The sequence below is a fragment of the Acomys russatus genome, chromosome 15, assembly GCF_903995435.1.
Source record: "Acomys russatus chromosome 15, mAcoRus1.1, whole genome shotgun sequence".
Lineage (NCBI taxonomy): Eukaryota > Metazoa > Chordata > Mammalia > Rodentia > Muridae > Acomys > Acomys russatus.
The window spans coordinates 62,771,846-62,798,611 of NC_067151.1; the positions used below are offsets into that span (position 1 = coordinate 62,771,846).

General features: G+C 54.0%; 1 protein-coding gene across 2 annotated transcripts; it reads right to left on the reverse strand.

Annotated features, from left to right (window-relative positions):
• Nucleotides 1-24,994, reverse strand: Atp8b2 (ATPase phospholipid transporting 8B2). Of its 2 annotated transcripts, XM_051157562.1 has the most exons (28): nucleotides 24,897-24,994; nucleotides 22,726-22,793; nucleotides 20,587-20,645; nucleotides 20,097-20,210; nucleotides 19,875-19,973; nucleotides 19,373-19,434; nucleotides 19,203-19,275; nucleotides 18,703-18,773; nucleotides 18,180-18,259; nucleotides 16,385-16,543; nucleotides 16,149-16,237; nucleotides 14,267-14,463; nucleotides 10,771-10,979; nucleotides 9,926-9,969; nucleotides 9,297-9,462; nucleotides 9,000-9,188; nucleotides 8,747-8,862; nucleotides 7,373-7,537; nucleotides 7,175-7,286; nucleotides 5,999-6,104; nucleotides 5,713-5,857; nucleotides 5,261-5,444; nucleotides 4,708-4,931; nucleotides 3,361-3,444; nucleotides 2,860-3,105; nucleotides 2,607-2,745; nucleotides 1,165-1,295; nucleotides 1-920 (listed from the first exon to the last, which is right to left on the reverse strand). In XM_051157562.1, exons 2-28 carry the CDS (start codon nucleotides 22,754-22,756, stop codon nucleotides 642-644), a joined length of 3,573 nt encoding a protein of 1,190 aa, XP_051013519.1. In that variant the 5' UTR covers nucleotides 22,757-22,793; nucleotides 24,897-24,994; the 3' UTR covers nucleotides 1-641. The 2 variants fall into 2 exon arrangements, with proteins under 2 accessions (XP_051013519.1, XP_051013518.1); XM_051157561.1 differs by lacking the exons at nucleotides 22,726-22,793; nucleotides 24,897-24,994 and adding an exon at nucleotides 21,910-22,289.
• Nucleotides 24,995-26,766: the final 1,772 nt, after the last annotated feature.

The window sequence follows — 26,766 nt, forward strand, 5'->3', positions numbered from 1 at the left end:
CCGTAAGGACATTGGTACCTTAAAGGTGACGCATGAGACGTGGCCCCTCCCAGGCTGCTCCACCAGGGAGGGCATCCCAGTGTGTGCCAGTCTCCTTTTCCCAGGAGAGTTAAGCCACTAACCGCAACATAAACTCACACGAAAGCTTCCTCCACTTACCAAAGTAAAAAAAAAAAAAAAAAAAAAAAGACAGAACCGAACAACACAAACATAAACCAAGAGGACACGCGATGATGTGAGGGGCTCGTAGGCCCCAGCAGGTCTCTGGCTTCCCGGCGTGATACATTCTTGTGTAATTCTGGAACAGGGCGCAACGGCCCCTCTGGGGAATAGGAGTAGAAAAATACGGAGACTGTTGTCTCCCTGTGGACTCCAAGCAGGGCAGGGGTGGACCCAATCTCATAGGGGTTTTCCATGTGTTTTGGTTCCACATCTGGTCCCTCACTGCGGGGCCCTATCTGAGGCCCGAACCCCTGCTCTGCCCCTGGGGCCCACTCCCTCCACTTCTAAAACTGGTGAGACCCGCAGGGCAGTCCACCAGGCAGGAGGCAGGCTACACGGAGGGAGAACCAGCAGTTTCCAGACGCTGGCTGGCCCTGTGAGCTCCAGTCCCTGGCACAGGGGGGTCCCAGCCCAGCTCTTTAGGCCTTGAGGGGCTTCTCAGCTCCAGCACTGGGGCTGTTGGCACTGTCACTTTTCTTCCTGCGCAGGCTCTCGATCCAGCTGGAGCTGGAGCGCGAGCTAAAGTTGGAGAGAGCCAGGGAGCTGAGCCGCATGTTCTTGCCAGACATAATGAGCTCCCCAAACCCTTCCTGGTGCGAGAAGGCATAGCCGGAGCGCCGGGAGCCGGTGCGGCCCACCCGCCGCATGCAGCGGTGTTGCGCCTTCTGCTTCTTCCTCACCAGCTGGGTGTAGCGGACCTGAGGAGGGCACAGGGAAGGGGAGTCCTTCAGGTCCGCTCACAGCCTCAGGCACCGCCATGGTGTGCAGGGACCCAGAGTACCATGGCGGGTCAACACAGGACTTTCTGTAGCCTTGTGCTGCATGAGCCCCCAGAGTCCCGCAGCCCAGACAAAGCTCTACAGCACCCAAGCAAGAGAGGCTTTTCCTGCCACATTGCAGCTGCCCCCCAAGGCCTACGGCCAGCTCTGCCGGGCTTCTCACCGTGTCGGAGAGATCCGGCTTCAGGCTAAGCCTGAGGAAGCGGAAGGCAACCACAGGCATGATGCAGACCGCCGTGGTGAGCACGATGGTGAGCCACACGGTGGGCTGGGCCAGGGTGTTCTGGGCATTCCCTGGGGGACAGGAGTCACGAAGTTGACAGAGGGGATCTTCTCACTTCCCCAATGCCATTTTTCTGATGGTTCCATGTCCTCAAACTCAAAACCCAAGCCACCTTTGACTTCTTTCTTTTTGTCTGCCACCCAAATATGCTTATCTCCAAATCTGTCTGTGGTCTCAAAGAATCTCCAGGCTAATGTGGTCCACGTGATGAACTGTTTCCTCTACCCCAGATCTGCTCTGTGCCTTTTCAAGCTAGGGAAGTACCAGCACTCAACTAGGCTAAAACTACAACGCCCACCTCACTCCCTTCTCTTCTCCACACTCACAATCTAATCTGTTGGCTCCGTTTTCTAAAAATCTAAACAATTCCAAGAGCTCACGGTCCTACTTAGATCACTGACTGAGGTCCTAACCAATCCAAATACGGTAAACTGGCCCTTTAAAAAACAAAAACCAGCTGGGCACGGTGTGATCGCAGCACTCAGAGGCAGACAGATCTCTGTGATTCCAGGACAGCCAAGGCTACACAGGGAAGGCATGTCTTGGAAAACCAAAAACTAAAAAACACAGAAACCGGCTTATGTACCTTCCTCCTCAAACTCCCCAGTGGAGCCAAGGCCTCCACGCATGGTAAACAAGCATTCTGCTGAGTTTTGCCCCCAAACACACAACCCTCTCTTCTACACACAAACCCCTTTTCCTTGAGACAGGCACTCGTGTAGTCCAGGCTACTCAGAAACCTGCTATGCAGCACAGAAGGGCCTTGGGCTCCTGACCCGTCTGCCTCCAACTGTCGAGTGCTGGGATTAGAGGCATGTGGCAGCCTATGTATTTTCTAAAGCAATCCTGTGAAAAGGACGAAAACAACTAACAAACAAAAAGAAGACAACCTTTTGATGTCTTCTGATTCCTTTCTCTAAGTAAGTGTAGACTTCTGGCAAGGCACGCTTGGTGGCCTGGCAGTTGGCGACCTCTGTCTTCTCCCTTCCCGCATCCCCAGGCCTCTTGCCCAACACTAGCTCTCTAAGAGCCCAGGGTCCCTACACACCCCTGGCTTTGCTCACTAACAGTAGTCTCCTCTATGGGACCGTGACGCCCGCCACCCCTGACCCCCGTGGATCTCGGACCTTCCATCGCCAGAGGATGCTATTTATTCATCACCCTCACGGACGCAGACGCTCCTCGGCAGCAGGGCCTGGGTCAGCTACCCCTCCATATGACATGTACCTTGCAAAGTGTTGGCAAGTGCCAGCCGTCTACCCTGTTGTTGCTAGGACAGATGCAGCTCATCGCTGACTAAAAAAGACGCCACAGACACTTACCCACAAACCGGAACTGGTTTGGAAACATGTCAAAGAGCCCGTCGCTGTGCATGGCAAAGAGGATGGCAAAGTAAACGGCGAGGCTGCCCCAGATGAAGAAGTGGTTGATGGCTGTCCAATAGCCTGTATCCAGTCCAATCTGCAAGAAAAAAAAAGTAGTGATGGCAGGTAGGAGTACCCCCAAACAGACATGTGATGCTGAGGCAGCCCTGGGGATGGAACACTCCCTCCTTCCCGAGAGGCGGCCTCGTACCTGCATGCTGACCACAATGACCAGCGACGTGGCCACGGTGACTGCGAAGGACTGGTAGTCTGCCAGCTGGGTGCCATCGTCGCGCGTGGCCTCCGCGAACACCCCGTAGGGGATGAAGAACACGAGCACGGAGGCGTAGATGCCCTGGGCGATGCAGATGAAGAACTCTCGCTTGTTGAATAGGAGGTTCAGCTGGCCCGGCTCGTACAGTTTAGGGTACTCCATGCTTCGCTGCTCCGGGACATCCTGTGGAGGTGGGGCCCCAGAAGCTGCCACACTGATGCTCCTCAGTCAAGGGCAGGCAGGTGCTGCGCCCTGGCTCTCCCTTTCTAATGTCTTAGAAAACAGACCCAGGCTCGAGCTAGGTTCTCCCGATCTATGTGTGTTGAGCAGCGCAGGGCCGCCTGGCATGGGGGTGCTGTCCCACCCCTGCTGCGGTGGCACACCACCTTTCACAGCAGTATTCTCCCCTGCCAGGCTGACCACTGACCTCCCGCCTACCTGGTCAAAGACCCCCATGGCCAGGACTGGGAGGGACGTGTACACGATGTTATACAGGGTGATGAAATACTGGTCATACACAGTCTGGAAGAGAACAGGCAGGAGGGAGGGAATCAGCCTTCAGGCACAGGAACAGAGTGTCACGCCACCACGCGGTCTATCAGCTCCCCTCAGGTCCTGAGAGCAACACTCTCCCGACAAACACTTGCTTTTTAGGTTGTTTATTACATTAAGACAGGGTTTCCTATGTAGTTAGGGTTGACCTGGAACTCCCTATGTGGCCCAAACCGACCTCGAATTTTTTGTTTTGTTTTGTTTTTCAAGATAGGGTTTCACTGTGTATTCTTAGCTGTCCTGAACTCACTTTGCAGAACAGGCTGGCCTCAAACTCAAGAGATCTGCCTCCCAAGTGCTGGGATCAAAGGCTGTGCCATTGCGCCAGCCTGACCTCAAACTCTCAATCCCATCTCTATTTCCTGAGTATTGGGATGAGTGTGCACAGCCATGCGCAGATTCAGTGTGGTGAAGGCTGATGCAGGCCAAGTAGTGCTACACAGTAAATAAGGGGTCAGCCTGGGGGCTGGGGAGACGGGGCTGGGGAGACGAACACTGGCTGTTCTTCAGGAGGTTATGAGTTCAATTCCCAGCAACCACATAGTAAGTAGCTCATGACCACCTATAAAGGGATCTGATGCCCTCTTCTGGTATGTAGGTGTACATGCAGGCAGAGCACTCCTATATTTAAAAAATACATTAGAAGGGGCTGGAGAGATGGTTCAGAGGTTAAGAGCACTGACTGCTCTTCTAGAGGTCCTGAGTTCAATCCCCAGCAACCACATGGTGACTCACAACTATCCACAATGAGATCTGATGCCCTCTTCTGGCCTGCAGGTATACATACAAACAGAACACTGTATACATAATAAATAAATATTTTTTTAAATTAGAAAAAAGATTTATTATTTATATTTTTTAAAAAAGGCCAGCCTGTGTTACATGAAACCACGACTCCCTCCTGCCCCCCATTAGAACAAAAGAGTAAAAAGAAATACCAACATCGAGACAGACCTAAGGTCTGCTCTTAGGTGTTTGGTTAGTGAGGTGGGAGAATGTGCTGTCTGGGGGCTTGTGTGTGCCATGGTGTGCTGCTGTGCATGAAGATCAGACAACAACACTGGCTGTCGGTCCTTCCTACAGGCAGGGGCTTATGGTGCTGCATCTGACTTCTACACGGACTCTGGGGATCCGAACTCAAGCCTTCACGATTATGCGACAAGCACTAGGCTCTCCCCACCTCCCTTCCGGAGTTTCTGGATATGTACAGAGAGGAATAGAAACACTTGCTACCTGGGCTGAGAAGCCGCAGAAGAAGCCAAACCAGAAATGGACCATGGTGAACGCGAAGTTCTTATAGAAGAAATAGCAGAGGAACTTGCACATGCGCAGGTAGGACCAGCGCCCGTGCACCAGCAGGAGGCGTTGCAGAAACTTGAACTGGGAAAAGGAATAATCGGAAGCCAGGACGGCCTGGATCCCTTCCTGCCCGCTGATGCCCACACCAATGTGAGCAGCTGCAGAGACAAAAGGTGACGTGAAGGTGAGGACAACCAAATACATCAGATCCTACCAGTCATAGCCCCGCCCATCACTCCTCCCACCCAGCTATAGCCCCACCCCTCACTCCTCCCACCCAGCTATAGCCCCACCCCTCACTCCTCCCACCCAGCTATAGCCCCGCCCCACTCACTCCTCCCACCGTTACATCCCAGCCACTCTCACTCCTCCCACCGTTATATCCCCGCCCCACTCACTCCTTCCACCAAGTTACAGACCCCACCCCTGTGTGTCACTCCTCCCTGGTCCTGCCACCTGAGAACACAGCAGCCCAGTCCACACTCACTTTTAATCATGCTGACGTCATTGGCCCCATCCCCGATGGCAAGTGTCACTGCCTTCTTGTACTTCTTAACCAGTTCCACCACTTGTGCCTTCTGCAAGGGTGTCACCCGGCAGCAGATGACAGCTTTGCAGGCACATGCTGTCTCCAGAAACTCTAGCTCCATGTCAGCCTCCAAGGCATGGGCCTGAATCACAGAGAAACACGAAGAGTCACGGTCTTCCCAGGAGCCGCCTCAGCTCTTCCGGTCCCTTGATGATCATAACCCTCCCTCCCTCAAGTCAAGGGATGTTGAGAGCAAGAGAAGACTCCAAGGCCACACTGAGACAAAGCATAACCAGTGTCCATAGGCACCTCTGCCAACAGGGAACAGAGGAGCTATGGCAAACACTCCACAAGGCCTGAGCATCCCCCTGCCTGGTGGCCTGCTCCGAGCTAGGGACAGCAAGCATTACCAGGCTGTGGCCATTGATGACCAGGGCGTACTCCCCAGCAACAGCCTCCAGGACAGATGTGAGCTTTGAAGAAGAAAGGTTCTCCTGGTAGGTGAAGCCGTTGCCCACAGTGTGGGATGAATCCACCATCTTCTTTCGGGCTTTCCTGTGAGGGCAGGAAAGAAACTATGTTGTGTGCAGGGGGGTGGGGTGGGGGGACGACAGAGGGGCTCCAGGACTGTGGCAGGGAGGAAGGATCCAGCCTGCCAGTCCTGGGCACAGTTCAGGGCATCTGCACCTCGTTTACCTGAGCTCCTCTCGCACCTCCAGGACAGTGTGGCCTGTGACTATGAACACCTCCGTCATGTCATCGGTCAACATCTTACAGGAGTAGCCAATGTTCACAGCTGTCTCTGCCAAGAGAGCAAAGGTGCTGAGGCAGGGATCCACCAGGGTCGGTCTGCGCGCTTTCCCACCTGGTGGCCCAGCGCGACACCATGTGCCACTGCTAGGCCCTCTCACCTACCCGTGTACCCCTGCTTCTGCCTTGCTAGGCGCTCTCACCTATCCGTGTGCCACCGCTTCTGCCTTGCTAGGCGCTCTCACCTACCCGTGTGCCACTGCTTCTGCCTTGCTAGGCGCTCTCACCTACCCGTGTGCCCCTGCTTCTGCCTTGCTAGGCGCTCTCACCTACCCGTGTGCCCCTGCTTCTGCCTTGCTAGGAGCTCTCACCTATCCGTGTGCCACCGCTTCTGCCTTGCTAGGCGCTCTCACCTACCCGTGTGTCCCTGCTTCTGCCTTGCTAGGCGCTCTCACCTACCCGTGTGCCCCTGCTTCTGCCTTGCTAGGCGCTCTCACCTACCCGTGTGTCCCTGCTTCTGCCTTGCTAGGCGCTCTCACCTACCCGTGTGTCCCTGCTTCTGCCTTGCTAGGCGCTCTCACCTACCCGTGTGCCCCTGCTTCTGCCTTGCTAGGCGCTCTCACCTACCCGTGTGCCCCTGCTTCTGCCTTGCTAGGAGCTCTCACCTACCCGTGTGCCCCTGCTTCTGCCTTGCTAGGAGCTCTCACCTACCTGTGTGCCCCTGCTTCTGCCTTGCTAGGAGCTCTCACCTATCCGTGTGCCCCTGCTTCTGCCTTGCTAGGAGCTCTCACCTACCCGTGTGCCACCGCTTCTGCCTTGCTAGGCGCTCTCACCTATCCGTGTACCCCTGCTTCTGCCTTGCTAGGCGCTCTCACCTACCCGTGTGCCACCGCTTCTGCCTTGCTAGGCGCTCTCACCTATCCGTGTACCCCTGCTTCTGCCTTGCTAGGAGCTCTCACCTATCCGTGTACCCTGCTTCTGCCTTGCTAGGCGCTCACCTATTCGTGTGCCCCTGCTTCTGCCTTGCTAGGCGCTCACCTATCCGTGTATCCCTGCTTCTGCCTTGCTAGGTGCTCTCACCTATCTGTGTGCCATTGCTTCTGCCTTGCTAGGCGCTCTCACCTTGCTTATCTCCAGTTAGCACCCAGATCTTGATGTTGGCCAGGGTGAGGAGGGCAATGGTCTCTGGAACTCCCTGCTGAAGCTTATCCTCGATGGCTGTGGCACCCAGCAGCTGAAAATACCGCCAGGGCTACTGAGGAGAGCTGTGGGCTCTACACCCTCAGGCCCCGTCCTCAGTCTGTCCTGCCCTGTCCGTACCTTCATATCAGTCTCAATCTCTTCACAGATGCTGGCCAGCCTGTCCTCTCGGCTGTCTTGGGCTAGGCTGGCCTGAAGGCGTCTCCTGGCCCATTCCTCGTAGTAGTCTTCATCCAGGTCTTTGTAGGCCAGCACCAGGGTCCTTAGCCCGTCCCCTGCGTACTCCTGGGGGAAGAGTTGGGAAAAGCAAATGAGTTCTAGAAATTCTAGAATATTAGAAAACACAGCGCCATGCGTGGTGGCACAAGCCTTTAATCCCAGCACTTGGGAAGCAGAGGCAGGTGGATCGCTGTGAGTTGGAGGCCAGCCTAGTCTACAAAGCGAGTCCAGGACAGCTACACAGAGAAACCCTGTCTTGAAAAACAAACAAAACAAACACAAAAACAAAACACAGCAAGAGGACTGCAACTCAAATCTCAACAGATATCTCAAATAATCTTTGGTTGGATTTTTAAAAAAATATTTAACATTACTTTGTTATTTGTGACTGTATGTGTGTGCATCATTGCACACATGCAGAGGTCCATGGGGGTTGGCTATATCCTCCCACCATATGGGCTCTGGATCCAACTCATGTCATCATGATTGGCCTCAAGCGCCTTTATGTGATGAGCCATTTTGATCACCGTCGTGGCTGGTCTGTAGAGACAAGGTCTCATGCAGCCCAGACTAGCCGCAAACTTTTGATCTTCCCGATTCTATGTGCCAAATACTGAGATCACAGGCATAATGCAATACCAGGCCTGGCTGATTTAAGAGTTCTCACCACAGACACAAAGAAACTATATGCACCTTAAATATAAGTCAGGCGGTGGCAGTGCATACCTTTAACCCCAGCACTTGGGAGGCAAAGGCAGGCAGATCTACAGCCTGGTCTACAGAGTTAATTCCAGGACAGCCAAAGTTGTTACACAGAGAAACCCTGTCTCAAAAACAAAAGATCTGAAATGTATTCAATAAAACAAAATAAAAACCCACCAAAAAGCCTTGGCTGTCCTGGACTCGCTTTGTAGACCAGGCTGGCCTCAAACTCACAGCGATCCGCCTGCCTCTGCCTTCCTCAGTGCTGGGATTAAAGGCGTGCGCCACCACACCTGGCTACACTTTTATTTTTAAAAGGATAACATGGGGCTGGAGAGATGGCTCAGCAGTTAAGAGATGCTCTTGCAGAGGACCTGGGTTCAATCCCCAGCAACCCAATAGAAGTTCACAACTGTCGGTAACTCCAGTTCTGGGGATCTGACATCCACACACAGATACGAATACACGTAAAACACCAATGCACATAAAATAAAGACGAATAAATCATTAAAAAAAAAAAAAAAGGACAACATGCCCTTGCCCCCCCAGGGTGCCCCAGGCCGTCACACCTACATTCAGGTGGTCAGTGGTGCTGTTGAGCAGCTCCTGGGCAGAAGGGTGGAGTCTGTCGAGCAGGATTGTGTCAGCCCCTTTGCAGTAGAGCCGGATCTTGCCCTCAGGATTCCGCACTGTGAATGGCACAAGGCAGGAACGTGCCAGAAATTTTCAGACGGAATCCAAACCAAATATATCAACCAGAGTGCCCCCCAGCACACCTTCCAGACCCAGGCCCCAAGTCTCCTCAGCTCCCCGGGACTGGCCTCACCTATGACTGACATCCGCTTGCGAATGTTGTTGAAGTCCAGGATGGCCAGCAGCTGGTAGGTGATGGCTGTGCCCAGCTCGTGGACAGTGATTGTCTTAGGGGTACGAGAGCGGAACACAAAACCAAAGTTCCTGGCTGCAGTGACCAGAGCCCCCTCATCTGGAGACTGAGCTTTGTAGAACAGCTCTCCTGGTGGGGAAAAGGAGTGTGCGGGGCAGTCAGTGGCCACTGCCTCGCCATGAAGCCCCAGGGCGGCAGCATGACAGAGCAGCAGTACCCAGGAGCTCCTCAGCTCACCTTCGTTCTTTTCTTCAGACATGACAGTATGACACAAGGAAAGGAGACGGAAGAATTCATGTGTGTGAGGGTCTCCCATCTTGACAGCCTCTAAGAGGCTTGGGTCCCAAAACAAAAACTTTTTGTCAGCCAGAGGATTGAAGGAGAAGTCAACAGGCTCTGGTCTCTGGAACAGACAAGGAGACTGTGAGCTGCCGGCCCGCACACCAGGAAGTTCACTCTCCAGCCGCCCACCTCTTCCCACCTCTTCGTAGGAGCCCAGACACTTTGGGCCTCAAAAGTCTAGCCAGGCTTTTCATTTTTATTTTTTATTTATTTATTTTTCCCTATTTTTCAAATAGGACCTCAATATGTAGCCTGGGATGATGTAGAATTCTCTATATAAGCCAAGCATGCTTCAAAGTTGTGACGCTTCTTCAGGCACTGCAGTGAGAGACTGCAGGTGTGCACCGAGCCTCAGCCAGCAATTCCCCTGCCTCTGCAGCTCTCCTTTAAACACCCAGTTCTCCAAGATCTGCCACTTCCTGCCCAGACGGTACACTCTTCCCCTCCATGCCAGCCTTCGCTGGCCAGGTGCCCAGGCTGTGTCGAACTGACATAAACAATATTCAAGGAGACTGGATCCTTACCTCTCCCAACTCAGCCTTGTGTCCCAAGACGTCAAACACATCACCTACATGTACCCAAACAAAAGGAAAGGTGATGTTAGTGCTTTGACTCTCCAGAGCAGCACAGGAGAGCCTCTAGTGCAGACCCCACAGCTAAGTGGTGCCCTCAGGCCTACTCATCCTGTACATGCCACCCACATTCATCCTGCAGGTACCCAGGATCCCAGAATCTGGGTACCTGGCCACAAGGGGCCTAGAGCCCATTGCTCACCATGTCACCCCAGCCACCTGCCAGGAGCTTTCCCCACAAGGCATCTGTAGTTCTCTACCTGCCTCTGCCAGCACCCCAGACCTGCTGGGGGCCTGGCACCTTCCAGGCCCAGAAAGCAGATAAAGCCTTACACCCTGGCCATAAAGGCTAGGTTAGTACAAAAAAAACCACAAAAAACAAAAAACAAAAACCCAGTTACTGCAGGGTCACACACCCAGCCCCAACCTATCCCGGCGGCTTAGTCTTAAGGTCACTATGACAGGGCCACACCAGAAAGACTGCAGGTACATTCCGGAGACTCACAAGGGCCCCTTGCAGCAACAAGGAAAGCTGGACATCACTGGGCAGCCAAGGTACGCCCTGGCTGGGATGCCAGTGTCCTGGGGCTCCCTTCAGATAACCAAGGCATTCCCCTGGAGCGGGAGCTGGGATCACGGCAAGGAAAGGATTCTCAGAACACTCCCTGGCACTGATACAGCCTTCCAAGGCCCTTCACACCCAAACAGGAAAGACACAAAACCCAGCGTCCGGACAACTAAGCTCCGCTGTCCTTCCAGGCAAAGTGGGAGCCCCAGCCCCCCGCATCCAGCCTCACCATAGCTGCGGCCGTTGATGGAACACCTGTTGAACACCATGATGTTCTGCGTGAGGGTGCCTGTCTTATCAGAGAAGATGTACTCCACCTGGCCCAGCTCCTCGTTCAGCGTGGTGGTCCGGGCCTCGGCAGGCGTCCGCTTCTTCGTGCAGAACATCTTCTTGTCCCAGTTGATAAAGTAGCTGTGCCCCAAACGGATGACTTCCACACTGCAACAGGGGGAAGGAGCTGAGGCCTCGGGCAGCAGGGAGGGAAGGACACGCCCCACCCACGCGGGCCTTGGCTGCAGGCATGTGGCCTGGGGAGAAACAGGAACACGGAGGAGACGCCCGGACACAGGAGCCTGGCTGGGAGGGGGCAGGGAAGCCTGCAGGTACAGCTCCGTGTACCGCTGACAGAGGAGCTCCCCGACCCGACCCTCCTGATGCTCTCCACACAGAAAGGCGCAAAGGCTCTGGGCAGGCAGGACAGAAGGCACAGGCGGAGAAGGAAGAGGGGCCGCACACAAGGCACTCGGCCAGTTCTTACCTCGGGACTAGATACAGAAACCATGCAGAGAAAAATAAGGAAAAATAAAAAATGCAAGAGGGAAGGGAGAGAAAAGAGAGAAATAATGAGGGCGCTGTGCGTGCATTGTTGCAGCAACACAGAGCCAGCTCCAAATGCTCACGCTGGGGGAAAGCCCAAGAGGCTCCCGGGCCCCGTCATCCCTCACGGCCCAGCACAGGTGAAGGCTTTGCTTCCACACTGGGAAGCTGAGGCCTAGGGAACGTGGGAGTGACACCACATGACAAGAGCATGGGGCTTTCAGCTAATCATTGCCTTTAGGACCTAGGCTGTTAACACTCCCAGAAAGCAACCCTGTCTTTGGGTCCAGGATGGCCAGGCTGTGGGCCACACATCTGGAACCCTACTTCAACTTGACTGAGGTCCCATCAGGATCCTGTCATTAGGTGGAAAAGTGAGATAACTAGAAATGCTGTCACGGCCTTTCCCCAGGCAGCTAATCAGCCCCACTCCCACCCTTTCCCCAAACATGAATGCTGATGTAACTCAGGAAAAATCGCTCTCAGGCAGCTCCCAAGGGCTCCAAGTGAACTCAGAGACAGAGCAGGTACAGCAAAGCACAAAAGTGGGAAAACAAGATGAGGTCATAATCAAGAAAACATTCAAGGGGCTGGAGAGATGGCTCAGAGGTTAAGAGCACTGGCTGCTCTCCCAGAGGTCCTGAGTTCAATTCCCAGCAACCACATGGTGGCTCACAACCATCTATAATGTGATCCAATGCCCTCTTCGGGCCTGCAGGTGTCCATGCAAATAGAGCACTCATATACATAAAATAAATAAATATTTTTTAAAAAGAAAGAAAGAAAGAAACCATTTAAGTAACAGCCTAGTGATTGAGACGGGGCTAGGTGCAGCACCCCACATTCGCAAGGGAATTCGTTGGTGCTGCTATGGTTGGTTTTGGAGGTTGGGTGAGGTGAAGGCAGGGCCTTGTTTTGGGGCCAAGGCTGACCTCAAATTTGTGGCAGTCCGCCTACCTCAGTCTTGCCCCCTGCTGTGAATACAGGCGAAAGGTACTGGGCCAGGCTGACATGGTAATTTAATGTTTTACATGTACTCTCTAACTCAGCGCTTTCTACCAAAATGTCCTTATGAGGGAGGGGCACGGGGATCACGTACGAAGAAGACAGCATGCGAAACCCTCGGTGACTGCGGGCTAGCCTGAGGTCACGTGGCTAACCTCCACACTCTCCTTCCTGTTCTAGAAGCCCAACCTGTACTGCAGAGCGCATCACTTTCTCAGCCATCATCAGGAGGGCGGGACTAGTGAGGAGAGCTGAGCACAAGCCGGGGCATTTCCATTAACCAACGATGAAGGCTAGAAGTTCTGAGGGGCTGTGTCAGGACTTCCATCAGATGCCGCGGGCTAAGCCTGCTGACAGACCTTCAATCCCAGCACTGGAGAGGCCGAGGCAGGAGGAGTGCCAGCTCCAAACTGGCATGAGATCGATTCAGTGACTGAGTCAAAAGCAAGAAGTCACCGGCTCCCTTATCTCAAACGCAAGGTGCAAGGCGCTGTGATTAGAAGCTCTTCTGGGCTCTCTCCCCGCTCTCCCGCCCCCTCCTTCCTTTGTCCTCACTGGCCTCTGCTTGGCCTGCACGCGCTGCACACCACAGCCGGCCAACGACTGCCGAAGCATTCCTAAAGACTGTCTATTCTTCAGGTGGTTGCGAGAACCATTCCTGCAGGCCCACAGACAAAGACTGAAGAAGGTCCTTAGCAGCCCAGAGGAAGCTTCCATTTCCAGACGCCCCCGGCCCCCGGCCCCCCGGCCATGGCCTCCTGGCTTCTTGCACACGGCTGAAACTTCTACCAGCTCCTCCATCATTCCCAGCTTCTCATCTGCCAGTCTCTGTCCTTGTTTCTGGCCTCTTCCTCCTCCTCTTCCTCCCTGGCCCCACCCTCACCCACCCTACACTGCCATCTCCTCATCTAAGAAGTTTTCCTAACTAACTGCTCAGAGAACCTGGTGCCTATCACATGCCACCTCAGCCAACCCGCTACCCTGAAGGCAGAGGCAACCTACATAATTCAGAAGATTCAAGGTAGAGCAACTTCTATTTTGTGACTTAAGGCAATCAATGGCTATCTTTGCACACACTTCCCAGAATAGGCATGCAATAGCATGTGGCGATGAATAAATCAGTAGGTTCATCGCTATCTATACCCACTATATATATATGCACAATATTCACTATAGAAGAGATTGTTTTGTTTTTGTTTTTTTTGTTTTTTGAGACAGAGTTTCTCTGCGTAGCTTTGGCTGTGCTGGACTCACTTTGAAGACCAGGCTGGCCTCGAACTCACAGTGATCCACCTGCCTCTGCCTCCCGAGTGCTGGGATTAAAGGCGTGCGCCACCACCACCCAGCAACAATATCCACTATAATCCAGATGCCAGGAGACTTTTGTGGGAAAGAATAAGCCTTGTCACAGGTGAGAGCAGTCTTGGCGGGCTTTACCCTTGGGGCACCCCATGAATACCTTGTGACTGACTGAGTGAAGCCATCCTGGGTCTGGAATTCAGGAAGCAGACCTGGGAACCCCACCTGGACTATTGTCTTTCTAATTGACCCTCACCAGGAGAAGGAGACGGTCCTTCCCACGTGACTCAGGGAGTTGGGGAAGAGAGAACAACAAAGTCAGCTGGGCGGGAGAGCGCGGGGAGAGCAGAGGGCCAGAGAGACACCTAAGGACCCATCCCGTGGAACGGCTACCGGAAGGTTCACTCTTTTGTCCCTTTAACCTTTTTCCTTCTTGTATAAGCTAGTTGGGTTGTACAATAAAGTTTTATTGTAAAGAAACAGATCCAACAGACGTCGATAGAAAAACAGACAGGTACCACAAAACAAGTCACAGTATGGAAAACCCCCATATTCCCTCTCAAGGGAGTCATCTTCCTGGAAAAGTGGGCAGAGAGCGCACTCACCTGACATACAGTGAGATGGGCACAACGGTATTGAGAATGATGATGTAGGACCAGAAGGAGAGGAAGCCGGAGAAGAAGGCACTGTCCACAGCCTCGTCCCAGGGCAGGTAGACCTGGAAGCGCGCCCCCACTTCGTGCTCCCAGATGGCATTACCAATGGCCAGGATCACCCCCATGCACACCAGGAACCCAAAAATCTGAGAAGGAACAAAACGCACAGATGAGGCCGGGGCTTGGAGAGCTCTCAAGGCGTCCTGTTCCCTGAAGGTTCAAGCACTGCTACACTCTTCTACTGAAAGGGACCAGGACGGGTGGCAGCTCTGCCACTGTAGCGTGCGGCCATTTCTCTGTGAGCGTTCTCACCCCTGTGACAGAGAAGTGGGAGGGTGAGGCTGGAGTGAGCTACTTCTGACACAATTAAAAGCTTACTGTAGGGCTGGAGAGATGGCTCAGCAGTTAAGAGCACTGGCTGTTCTTCCAGAGGTCCTGAGTTCAATTCCCAGCAACCACATGGTGGCTCACAACCATCTGTAATGAGATGTGGTGCCCTCTTCTGGCCTGCAGGGGTACACGCAGGCAGAAACTGTATACATAATAATAAATAAATAAATCTTTTTTTTTAAAAGAAGCTTACTGTAACTGACCTATCTATCTGCCTGTGCTAGCCCACAGAAAGCCAACAGAATGTACGTATTGTATAGAATGCCTTTTTTCCCCCCTTGGGATTTAAACCCAGAGCCCCCTCCATGGTAGGCAATCTACTACTGAGTTATACCCTAAGGCTTTTCTTCACTTTTTTGTTTGGAGACAAGGCTGACTTCAAACCTGTAGCAAACATCCTGCCTTGGCCTCCCAAACTCTGAGATTATAGGTATGAGCCACCAGGCCTGCCTTGGGAGGATCCCGAGTCCAAGGCCAGTCAGGGCGCAGATCAAGACTTTATCTGAGCCAGACAGAGGGCAGGCGGGAACAATGGAGACCACTGTCTGGTCTCCAACAACTGCTTCCGGAACAGTCCCAAGGCTGAGGCTCTGAACAGCAGCCGTCATCCCGCTCAGCGGCCACCAGGGGGCGAGAAGAGCATTTGAATGCAAAATTAACCCTTCTTCAGCCTGGGTTTTTGCAAACCCTGTAAGGCTAAGGTGGAAAACTCAGCTGTGGCAGCCCTGGGAGGGGGGGTGGTTTGGGGAGGGTGGGGGGTGCCCCCAAGCTGGTATGCTGTGGGCAGGCGACTGGCAGAAGGGGTACAAAAAGGGGAGAGAAAAACCCAACAAGGAAATCCTATTCTAGACAAACAGGAGGATGCCTCAGGGACTACCAGAACAGGCGCACAACTTTCCCCTTAGGATCCTTCATCCCCTAGAAGTTGGGGCAAGACCCTGCTAACTATCTTCCCCATGGAAATTTCCCCCTTAACTCTGACTCCATCTCTAAGAAGACCTACTTGTCCCCAGCAAAAGCTAACAGATGACACGCATATTAAGATGCCTTCATAACTGAGCCCACAGAAGCGGTGGTTTATTTTAGCTTTCTTTCTTTTTTTTTTTTTTGTTTTTGTTTTTTGAGACAGGGTTTCTCTGTGTAGCCTTGGCTGTCCTGGACTCACTTTATAGAGGAGGCTGGCCTCGAACTCACAGCGATCTGCCTGCCTCTGCCTTCCGAGTGCTGGGATAAAACGCGTGCGCCACCACCGCCCAGCCCTATTTTAGCTTTCTTTAAGTTGGTGGTTTATACACGTCCCTAAGGCTTTTAAAAAACAGTATCTGCAAGTCTGAAATAAACACTGCCCCCCTGTGGCACCCCCCAGCAGCCAAGCCTAGCCACTGCCTGGAGAAGAACCAATGGGCGGAGGGCCCTGAGGGAGAGCGTCAGGGGGGCTCACCCAGAGGACCAGCGTGTTCATCAGGCGGTCGATGCTTGTTCGCTTGAACTTTGTCCTGCCACTGTTCTGCATCAGCTTAGTATCAGGACCTCGAAAACAACGGGAAGCCAAATAAACAAATCTGAGGGCCGTCAGTCAGAGCAGAGGCCCTCGGCGGGCAAGAGGCTGCACCCAGGGACAGGGGTGCAGTGCCTCCTGTGTTCTGTCCGGCACCTGAGGGATGCCAGGAGGCTCACCGGCAAAGATGACGAGCCCGAAGCACCACTCGGTATTCCTCAGTACACAGCCACGCAGCAGCATGTTCTGGTTGCTCAGGGGGAATTTGTTCTCCTTCCAGTACAGGGTGCCACTGAACTTGTCTAGCTTGTTGTTGGGGGGCTCGCAGATGACTTCTCCTGGAAGGGAGACAAAGGTGCCACCGCTTAGGGTTCAGTCACATAAGGAGACAGACACTGCAGTAACAGGGCTGGGGAGATGGCTCAGCGGTTAAAAGCACTGGCTGCTCTTCCAGAGGTCCTGAGTTCAATTCCCAGCAACCACATGACGGCTCACAACCATTTATAATGTGATATAATGAATGCCCCTCTTCTTGTATGGAGGTGTACATGCAGGTAGAGCACTGTACACATAATAAATAAATAAATAAATAAATCTTTTTTTGTTTGTTTGTTTGGTTTGTTTTTTGAGACAGGGTTTCTCTGTGCAGCCTTGGCTGTCCTGGACTCGCTTTGTAGACCAGGCTGGCCTCGAACTCACAGCGATCCACCTGCCTCTGCCTCCTGAGTGCTGGGATTAAAGGAGTGCACCACCACCGCCCAGCATAAATAAATCTTTAAAAAAATAAAAGTATACACACTTAGACTTCAAGTAATACATGCGTGTGGGTGCCAGAAGTCACCACAAGGCATTTTCCTCTATCATTCTCACTTTATTTCTCTATTACACTTGTGTGTATATGTGCATTGTGTGCGTGCACATGCACAAACACATGCATGTAAAGCATGTGCCAGGGTGCACATGTGGGGGTCATAGGGCACTTTGCAGAATTTTCTTCCTACGTCATGGGTCCCAGGGATTCAATTCCCGTAGTTAGACAAATGCCCTTATCGGCTGAGCCATCTAACCAGCCTCTACTTTATTGTTTGGGATAGGGCTGTTACTGAGCCTGGCGCTCACGGATTGGCCAACCTAAATGCCCTGCAACACCTAAGGATCCTCCTGCGCCTGCCTCCTGGCAATGGGAATACGGCTGTGCTTCCCCGGATGGCTTTCCATAGGTGCTGGGTATCTGGGCTCAGGCCCTCAGGCTTGCCCTGTAAGGACAACTGATCCATCTCCTCCGCTCCGAAAACTCACAACCTTGAGGCCACACACATAGAACAGGTCGAAAGCCTTTTACGATAAGCATCGCTGAAACAAAAGGGCAAATGGCCTCGGGGTGGCTGAACAGTGCCAGCCTATGGCACACTCAGTAAAGAGGACAAGGCAGAAACCCTTGCATGCCGATAAGCTGCTCCTCGTGAGTGGGCATGCCAGGGTAACACCCACAGTCCCAGCAGTGCCAGGGCAGAGGCTGGCAGATATCTGTGGGTTCCAGGCCAACCACGACTACACAGCGAGACTATCACAAAACAAATACACAGACAAAATGCTTAGGATGTATTTAACAGGCCAAAAGGGTGAGTGGTGGAGACTTTACTAAGATAGCACTCACGTAGGCTTACGCATCCGTGTGGGAACCGTCAGCTAACACGGCTACGTGAGGAGGGCAGAACTGGAGAGGGAGCGAGAGCCCTGGCTTCTCACATACACAGCTACATAGGCTTGTCATGAGGAGCAAAGCCAATGTTCTGAGTGGATAAGCCACAGGCACCCTTGAAATGACCATCGGTGCAAAAGCCAATGGTACCCCGGTCACTCCAGACCTGTCCTTCCAACTGCATGATCACAACTGGAAGCCAAAAGAAAAGACGCAGTCTGGACCCGAAGCCCAGCCGCCTTTTCCACCCAAGCTGTGCCAGGACGACTCACCATCGAACTTGGCCAGCTTGCTGATGTCCCCCAGCTCGGAGGTGACTGGAATCGCCTGGCGCACTTTCATGTTGGTCTCTCTGGAAGAACAAGCCAATACCCTTGAGTCCTGGCCTCTCCCCCGACAGCTGGAATCAATCCTCGGGCACCTGACCCCCAACAGCTTGGCCTACCAAAAGTTTGACATGTCTTTCTTCCTTTTTTTTTTTCCCCCTTTCTTTTTCTTTGAAGACTTACTTATTATTTATACAGTATTCTGCCGGCATGTGTGCCTTCAGGCCAGAAGAGGGTACCAGACCTCATAGATGGTTGTGAGCCATCATGTGGTTCCTGGGAACTAAACTCAAGACCTTTGGAAAATCAGACAGTGCTCTTAACCTCTGAGCCCCCAACATATCTTTCTTACTCCACAATTTTCTAAAAGGTGCAGACCCCAATCCTGGGAACCTCCTTCAAAAAAAAAAAAAAAAAAAAACTTTCTCCATTAAAGATACACGCAGAAAGCTGACAACATGCCACTCACCCATCCAGTTCCGCGGTCTCTATGTAACACAGCCCATGGGGCTCGCTGCTGGAAAGGAGGAGGAGGTCCGCCTACACAGAGAGCCCAATAAGGAGTCACATCCACAGACCCTGGCCTCAGTGGGCTCTTAGTAGGGTCACCCTCCAGCAAAGCAGACAAGGTTTTCTTTTGTTTGGGGCTGTTTTGAGATGGTCTCCACTGTAAAGTGCTGTTTGGTCTGAAATTCATTATGGAGGCCAGGCTGGCCTTGAATTCAGACGTCTACCTGCTTCGGCCTCCGCTCTGTTCTGGGATTAAAGGCTCATGCCACTATGGTTGGCGTAGGGGTGTACTCTTTTTGTTTTGAATTTGAAAAGCATGAAAAACTAGTCCTGGCCATGCCAGCGTGACACAGAAGCCCACTCACTGGCTGGGAGAGTCTCTTTCATGATTGCTAAGAGGCAACAGAAAGCCAGGGAGGAATTGGCCGCTGCAGACAGAGAAGGAACCTCGTCTCTTACCGCCACAAATTGGTTATTTTCTAGCTTGATAATATCACCAACGCAGACATTCATCCACTGCTCTTGTTGGAGGCTGTGGCAAAGAGAAGACGGTAGGGGCCATCAGTAACTACAGGCTCCCATGGGAACCTCCCTCCTCCCCAGAGCCCTGGTCTCCAACCGTCACTCACACTCCATTGATCAGCACCTGAGAATGGCGGCTATTCACCTGGTTATCACTCTTGTGGCGGAACTGAAAGAGAACTGAAGAAAGTAAGACACCTCTCCACACACAGCGGTGGACCTCAGAGCATCCTCAGAGCACACTGCGTATACCTGTCCACAGACCAACTCCACCCGCAGTGCCCCTGCCTAGCCCTCACCCTAGGGACTACACAGATCTAGCTGGACCATAAAGAACATCAAAGTGCCAGGCACTGGTGGCGCACGCCTTTAATCCCAGCACTCAGGAGGCAGAGGCAAGTGGATCTCTATGAGTTCGAAGCCAGCCTGGTCTACAAAGTGAGTCCAGGACAGCCAAGGCTACACAGAGAGACCCTGTCTCGAAAAACCAACCAACCAACCAAGCAAACAAACAACAACAAAAATCAAAGTCACCGAGGATGTGTGCTGAATAAAGCAGCCCAGGGAGGGGCCGCAGCGGGCAGGGAAAGCAGAAGGTAAACAACTCACGTAGTCATCTGTGGCATCCTTAACAGCTGTGATGGTGAGGACGAGGACCAAAGGCACGATGGTGGTGAACCAAGACAGGGACGAGATCTGGGGGATCAACTGAAAAGAGCAGAGAGGTGGCGTGCTCCTGAGGCCCCAGGCCAGAGGCGCCCCAACCCTTCCTCTTCTCTGGCTTTATTCAGCTTTGTGAGTTAGAGAAGGCAGAAGAGAGAGGTCACTTACCTGCAGAATGAGAAGGAACAGGAAGTAGGTGTTGGCAACTTCCTGGAACTGCTCAAAGAGGTTGACAGGCAGGAAGGTGAGAATATTGTACTTGGAGGTCTTGATGCAGTTACTCTGCGGAAATAGGAAGAGGGGTAAGTGAGGCGCCCCTCACCCCAACCTACAGGTGGGGTGGGGGCTCCCTATTCCATCTTTGTACCTTCCCAAACCTTCTTCTCGCACACACCCCACCCCCTGCCAGCCACTGGAGGTGTGGGACAGGAGGAGGACACGGGGGAGGGAAGAAAGCGTTCCCAGGACAATGCATTCGTCCTCTATTCATTTCGCTTCGGTGACAGAAAGTCTGAAAAGTTCAGGCCAGCAGTAGCTGGAAACTGGCCAAAGACGTCTTTCTGCCTCCCACAAGCACCCTTCGCAGTCAGCCACCCCAGCCTCAGCCTGGCATCCTCCGATGCTCTCCCCTTCCGGCTCTGGAAGAGGCCACACTTACAGCATACTGGAATTTCTCGTTGTAGTCACGGTCGTTAGCCCGTGCCCTCCGCTCTTCTTCTGCAATGGAACAAGGTGAGGCACAGTCGGTCAGGAGGAGTGCGCTCAGTCAGGTCCGCTCAGCCTCTGTGAGTGAGGGTCCCGCCCAGCAACTGCTTCTTTCCACAGATCACAGCTCTGATGTCATTAGACTCTTCGCTCTAGCCCACAGTTGCCCACAGTTGCCGGCCGCTTAGGCCACATGGCCCTGCACGCTACTCCCCCACTTCCCTTTTTGAGACAAAGTTTCAGTGAGTGGTGCAGGCTGGGGCTCCGTCCTCCTCAGCTTTCCAAGGGCCGTGCTACCACTTTTGGAGGTGACACTCTGCGCACGGGACATGTCCTCTGTTTCTAGCTATCAACAGTCAAGGTCGCCCGCTGGAAGCTCTCAGGTCTTCCCCTACCGCTTACATCCCCAGGTCCCTTTACTGTTGTTAGTAACACGTCCATCACCATAATCGACAGGTAGTGGCTGAAGGCACAAAGCTCCCTTGCTTGTGGAGACCACTGCAAACCTACACATGGGACCGCTCTCACGGAGGAGCATGGTGGGCGGTGCCAAGACAGAGGGTCACAGTGCCCTGGAAGCACCCTGCGGCAGCATACCAGGCCCACGTGCAGTGTCTCTAAAGGAGCCTCTTGTCACATGTCACCGAGAACAGCTTCTAACTGGTGGACAATGACATCATCCTATTGCAAAGCTCATCCTCAAGTGTGGGGGTGTGTGTCAGAGATGTGGGTCATGCAGACTGAGCAGAAATGAAGGGTGAGGTGAGACTGCAATATCTACCAGTTAGAGACGGTTCCCTTAAAAGGAATGTCACGGTTAATGACTCTCACCGGGCTGCACTTAACCTAAACCCTGCAGACACCAGGCTGCAGGTGCCAACTCCAGGGCCAAGGATATGAGGCATGCTACGAAAGCTTCCCTCTTCAGACTTAAAAGGGAGTAGTAACTTGGTTACGCAGTAAGCTTGCCACCTTGCATCTGACAGAATCCCAGACCTCCTCCCACAACAAGCCCAAAGCACTAACAAACCCCCAAGCCACATAGTCCCCAGACAAATGAGCCCATTTGGCACCCAGAAATTTCCCTCAGAGGGTCCCCCTTCCGACTGAGACCCTAATCACCAAGGACCATGCAAAGGAAGAAGGGTCCCAAACCCTATACCCCACCCTCAAAAGCCTGGAGAGGGAGGGATGCTGAGGACAAGGGAACTCGGAGGTCAGAGAGGGCAAATCACGGATGGTTGAGAGCTGTTAGACTCTGCCTCCCATTCGTTACCTGTCCCCCAAGAGGGCTTCTTCTGGCTCCAAGACGGAGGCGCCCCGGCCCGAGCCCACTTTTCGGGCATCTCCTTGGGGACCGTCATGATCCCGTTTTAAGAAGGCGCACTGTCTGTCCTTGGCCTCAGCGGCGCCTACGGGGCGGCCCCCCGGGGAGGCGCAAGAGCTGCGGCCGTGCAGAGGGGAGCCCCGGCCGCTGGGCGTGCGCGCCACCCGCAGCCCAAGCCATCCTCACGGCCACCTGCGCCTGGGACCACCAGCTCTGCAGGAGCTCCACTCTCGAATCTCAGGACAGAGGCGGGCAGTCGAGCTCCGAGTGGCGGGGACCCGGTGCCCACGCCCCAGGCTCCGCCCCACCGGCTCCCACTGCAGAGCCGAAGCCTGCCAGCGCCGCGTAGGCGAAAGCCAGCGCACGGCTCCGCCCCCTCCCCCAGCCAATGCGGGAGAGTCGACCGCCCGCGTTGTCCAGGGCAACGGCTTTCTTCCCACACGCCCCCCTCCTTCCGCGGGAAACTGAGGAGGACTTGGGTGGGTAGGCAAAGGAGGCCAAAGCCCAAGAGCCCAAGACCCCAGGGCAAAGAGTAGGACCTGCAGGTGCTTCTGAGTAAGGGGCTGGGGATTAACAGGGCTGGGAACTAGCCCAAGGATGAAAGGAAGAATTTGGTTTCTTAGGCTACCCGCTCAGGACGCCATGCGGCCTTAATCCCCTTTTTCTCAGACCCTTACTGGTCGGCCCTCTTCCCTTGGCTCCCTAAATCGTTAACAATAGCAACTTTCATCATGGTCCCAGAAAACCACTTCTTGCCTCTCTTACCTGGGGGGCGCTTTTTTGCACACAGTGCCATCTCACCCAGCAAGGTTCCAGCAATCCCATGGGAGACCCTGCAAGAAAGCGACAGACAGACGCACGCTGTTTAGAATTCCTCCTTCCCCACACCAGACCTCCAACTCTACTAACAGTCATCTTCCTGCCCTGACATGGATACCTGAGAGAAAAGTGGGGCCTTCCCTCTGGCCGGGAAACATGAGGGGACTGAGAATTTACAAAAGCCAAAAGCCTACCGGGAAGGGCCTAGGAGAGACCAGATAAGGCATCCACCTGAGAAACAATGGACGTCTGCGTGTCCTCCTGGTAGCAATGGATCCTGCCTATACTAGAAAGCAGCATTTCCCCTAGTGGGGTTGGGTGGAGATATCATGGGCCAGGAAACACCTGGCAGGGCATCAGGAAAGAGGGTGGGGGTATGTTCCACCCTTCTAAAAAGCCCATAATTCCCCCACCCCCACTTTCATTACTGGGCCTTCCATTACCACCTCCATCCACCCCACTCCCTGCAGGGAGGTGGGGGGCCACTCATCAGAAAGGAGGCCACCACTTCCTGCAGACAGTCCCCAAACCACTTCCTCTCGGTCTTGTCCAGCTACCCCCCTGGGGCCATCAGAGAGGTCTTCCCAAACCTGCTGTGGGAGTCACCTGTCTTTGTCACCTAAGTCTAGTCCAGTCAGTAAGACACTAGGTGGCTCACGCCTTTAATCCCAGCACTCAGGAGGCAGAGGCAGGTGGATCGCTGTGAGTTCGAGGCCAGCCTGGTCTACAAAGTGAGTCCAGGACAACCAAGGTACACAGAGAGACCCTGTCTCGAAAAACCAAAAACCAAACAACCAAACCAAACAAAACAAAAACAAACAAACAAACAAAAAAGACAGTAGGTGGGGGCTCAGAGAGCGTCTGCTTCCTCCTGTTTCCCATGTATTTCTCCTAAAAAGGTGTAAGTCCAGGCCACAGGAAACTCCTCTTCCTTTAGCTGGAAAACCTTCCCCCCTCTGAGTTCCCCTGCCTCCAGCCTGTCAACCCCAAGAGATACTAATTGCCTGTCTGCTCAATCTCTATAATTACTGACTCTGGTCTTGGCCCAGTCATCCACACCAATTCTCCCTTCAACAACACACACTCCCTCCTTGACCTCAGAGCGCAGACAGTCCGGAGGGGAATAAGTCCTTTTCGCGCCTGGCTCTTCACAAGTGTGGCAAGCAACAGCGCTGCTCCCCCTTGGCTCAGGAAGAAAACCTCATGCACATTTTGGCGATGCCAAACCCTCTTCCAGGGCCCCAGCCAGGGTCTCCACCCAATCTAGAGAGTGTGAGTCATGGGAGGGTGGGGTGTGGAGCCAGAAGTTAAAGGAGAGGATGCGGGGTGGGCAGTGCTGGCTCCTACCCAGCCCCACCCCAGCGGGAGCCCTAAGATCTGGGTCTTCCTCCTTTGAAAGAGTTGGCAGTGAAGCTAGCTGACCATCAAGAGTCAACACGGATCAGGAAAGTTCGTTTACCTCTAAGACCCTGAGGAGTCTGAAAACAAGTTTGGCCCCAATCCTCCTCGAGGAGGAGAGGGTGGGGGGCGCAGTAATAGAAAAAACTGGCGACACGGTGCCCCTCTCAGGATATCCTGGGTTTTCTAAACCGGTTAGGCCCATCAGCCACGTCGCCTTGCCCCGTCACCCTACCCCAGCCCCCTCTGCAGCCACATCTGGGATAAAAATAGCCAGCCCTGGGAAGGAGGCAACGCTTCACGGAGGAAAAGAGCTCCTCCTCTGAGTCTGGCCTCAGCTCCTTTCCAACCAAAAGTCTTTACATAGGAAGCTAGCAGGTCGGCGAGACACGAGAAAACAATAACACCCGGGGCCACCTTCCTTCCCTCGCCAAGGGCAGTATCCACTGCACAGCTCTGAGCTCCCAAAGCTCACAGCCCTGGCATTCTTGCTTTTCCTGGGACACAGAGACCTCCACCTTCGCGGGACAAATCCTATCCGCCCCAAACTGCCTCTCCCGGCACCCAAAGAAGGCTGGGGACCGGGGTTACTCCTCGCACCCCAACTCTCCGCACGCCTCTTCAGCACCCCATCCTCCCGGCCTGCGCACAAGCGACTCGCTCTCTCCATCCCGGGGAACCCATCTCTCCACACCCCCGGCCCCGCGACGGCGCCTCACCTTAGCGCGCGGCGCTCGGCGCTCCGCCCGGCCGCCCGGTCCGGTCCATGCCGGGGGCTGGGGCGGGGGCGCTCGGCTCCGCTGCCCGCAGGCTCCCGCCCCCTAGCAGCACCCGGGTTCTCCCCCTCGGGGCCCCGGCCCGCTACTTTGTGTCAGTTTCGGCCGCGGGGCGGAAGTGACGGCGGCGGCCGCGGGCGGGGGGCGGGAGGGGTTTTGGGGATGTGAGGGGCGCGGCGTGCGCCATCTTGGTGCGGTGGGGAGGGTCCCACGCTCCAGCCCTGGGCACGCAGGCGTTCGGCGAGGCTGGAGAACGCCGGGGTGTTGTTTATTTCGGAAGCCAGCAACCGAGGGAACATCTGGCGGGAGGAGCCTGATGCGGGAGAAGCGATGAAGCCCCATACCTCGCTTCTCTCTCTAGCCCGAGTCTCGGCTCTGCCTTCCCTCCTCGCTCTGGCTCATCTCATGGCTTTTCACCCTCCTGAAAAGGCACACCTATGCATTGAGTGGGTTTTGGCTTGTGCCTCAGTTTCTCTGCTTCGTTCTCCTGACGCTGAGAAGATGGCTCTGCCCCCTTACCACGCCTCCTGGATGGTACACCGGCGCGCGCGCGCGCGCACACACACACACACACACACACACACACACACACCCTCGAAGAACCAGCTGGGGTCGTTGGAGTATAAGGGAGGCGCCCCAGTCAGGCCAAAAGGTAGGAAGCCCTGAGATTGCGCGAGCTGGCAGCCAGCAGATGGGAGATAGCTCCGAGGCAGAGCACTCCCCTAGGCCCTGAATTCAATCCCTAGCACCGCCAAATTTAAGTGGTTTGGATGTGTTTTGTGTTATTGTTGTTTTGAGACAGGGTCTCACTATGTAGCTCTGACGGGCCTGGAGCTCTCAGCCTAATGCTAGGATTAAAGGCGTGCTCCTCCACTCCCGACTCAAAACTGAAATTGGGTTTTGTTGGGTTTGTTGTGCTTGTTTGTTTAAAAGAATCACCCTTGTTGAGCGTGTTGGGTCACTGGCTGTACTCCTTGACTCAAGTCAAGGCCACTCTGGTCTACCTAGAAAGCTACAGGGCTACATGGAGGGACCTTGTCTTAAGGGGTTAAAAGGGAGAGAGGGAGGAAGGAGAAAGGAGTCAGAGCAGTGGAAACCAAGCCACTCCAGAGGCTCCCGGCCCCTACCCTTCAGGATGATTGGAGCTCCCCACCCCGCCGATTCGAGAATCCTTCCAGCGGCCAGTGTGCAACGCCCTCTGGCGGCTGCTTTAAGGAACTGCTTAGCTAGAGGCCCTAGGGTGAGAAGACCAGTTTGGAGGAGGAAGAGACGTCTGTTCTTTTTTTTTTTTTTAAAGATTTATTTATTTATTATGTATACAGCATTCTGCCTTCACGCCAGAAGAGAGCACCAGATCTCGTTATAGATGGTTGTGAGCCACCATGTGGTTGCTGGGAATTGAACTCATGACCTCTGGAAGACAGTCAGTGCTCTTAACCTCTGAGCCACCTCTCCAGCCCAAGCCGCCTGTTCTTGTCCTCCGGAGGCTTAGCGGGAGTGGGTAAACAGAAGTGTCTCTGGGTCAGGCATATTAGTACAGAGAATATCTGTCCTGCAAGCTGGCCAGCTTATGGTGCTCTTGGAGAGTGGGATAAGGTTGGTCGCCGTCACAGCTCACACTCCAGCTGAGCTAGAGTTCCCGAGCCTGAAGCCTTGAACCGAGGAGCTGCCGTCACCTTTTAGAAATGGCCCCCACCGTAGGGGCCACCATAGGCACCCACCACCAGCCATCACCAGCACGGGGGTGGGAGGACAAAAAGGAGATGTCAACGGTGGCTCTTCGACACACCTCTCCCCGTGAGCTGGGAATGGT

Coding starts and splice junctions, on each gene's coding strand:
- Atp8b2 (XM_051157561.1), bottom strand. CDS start 21,997: ATGACGGTCCCCAAGGAGATGCCCGAAAAGTGGGCTCGGGCCGGGGCG. Junction 19,435..19,874: donor AGGATGCCACAGATGACTAC/GTGAGTTGTTTA, acceptor GTTCTCTTTCAG/TTCCGCCACAAGAGTGATAA. Junction 18,260..18,702: donor GAGACCGCGGAACTGGATGG/GTGAGTGGCATG, acceptor TTGTTCTTCCAG/AGAGACCAACATGAAAGTGC.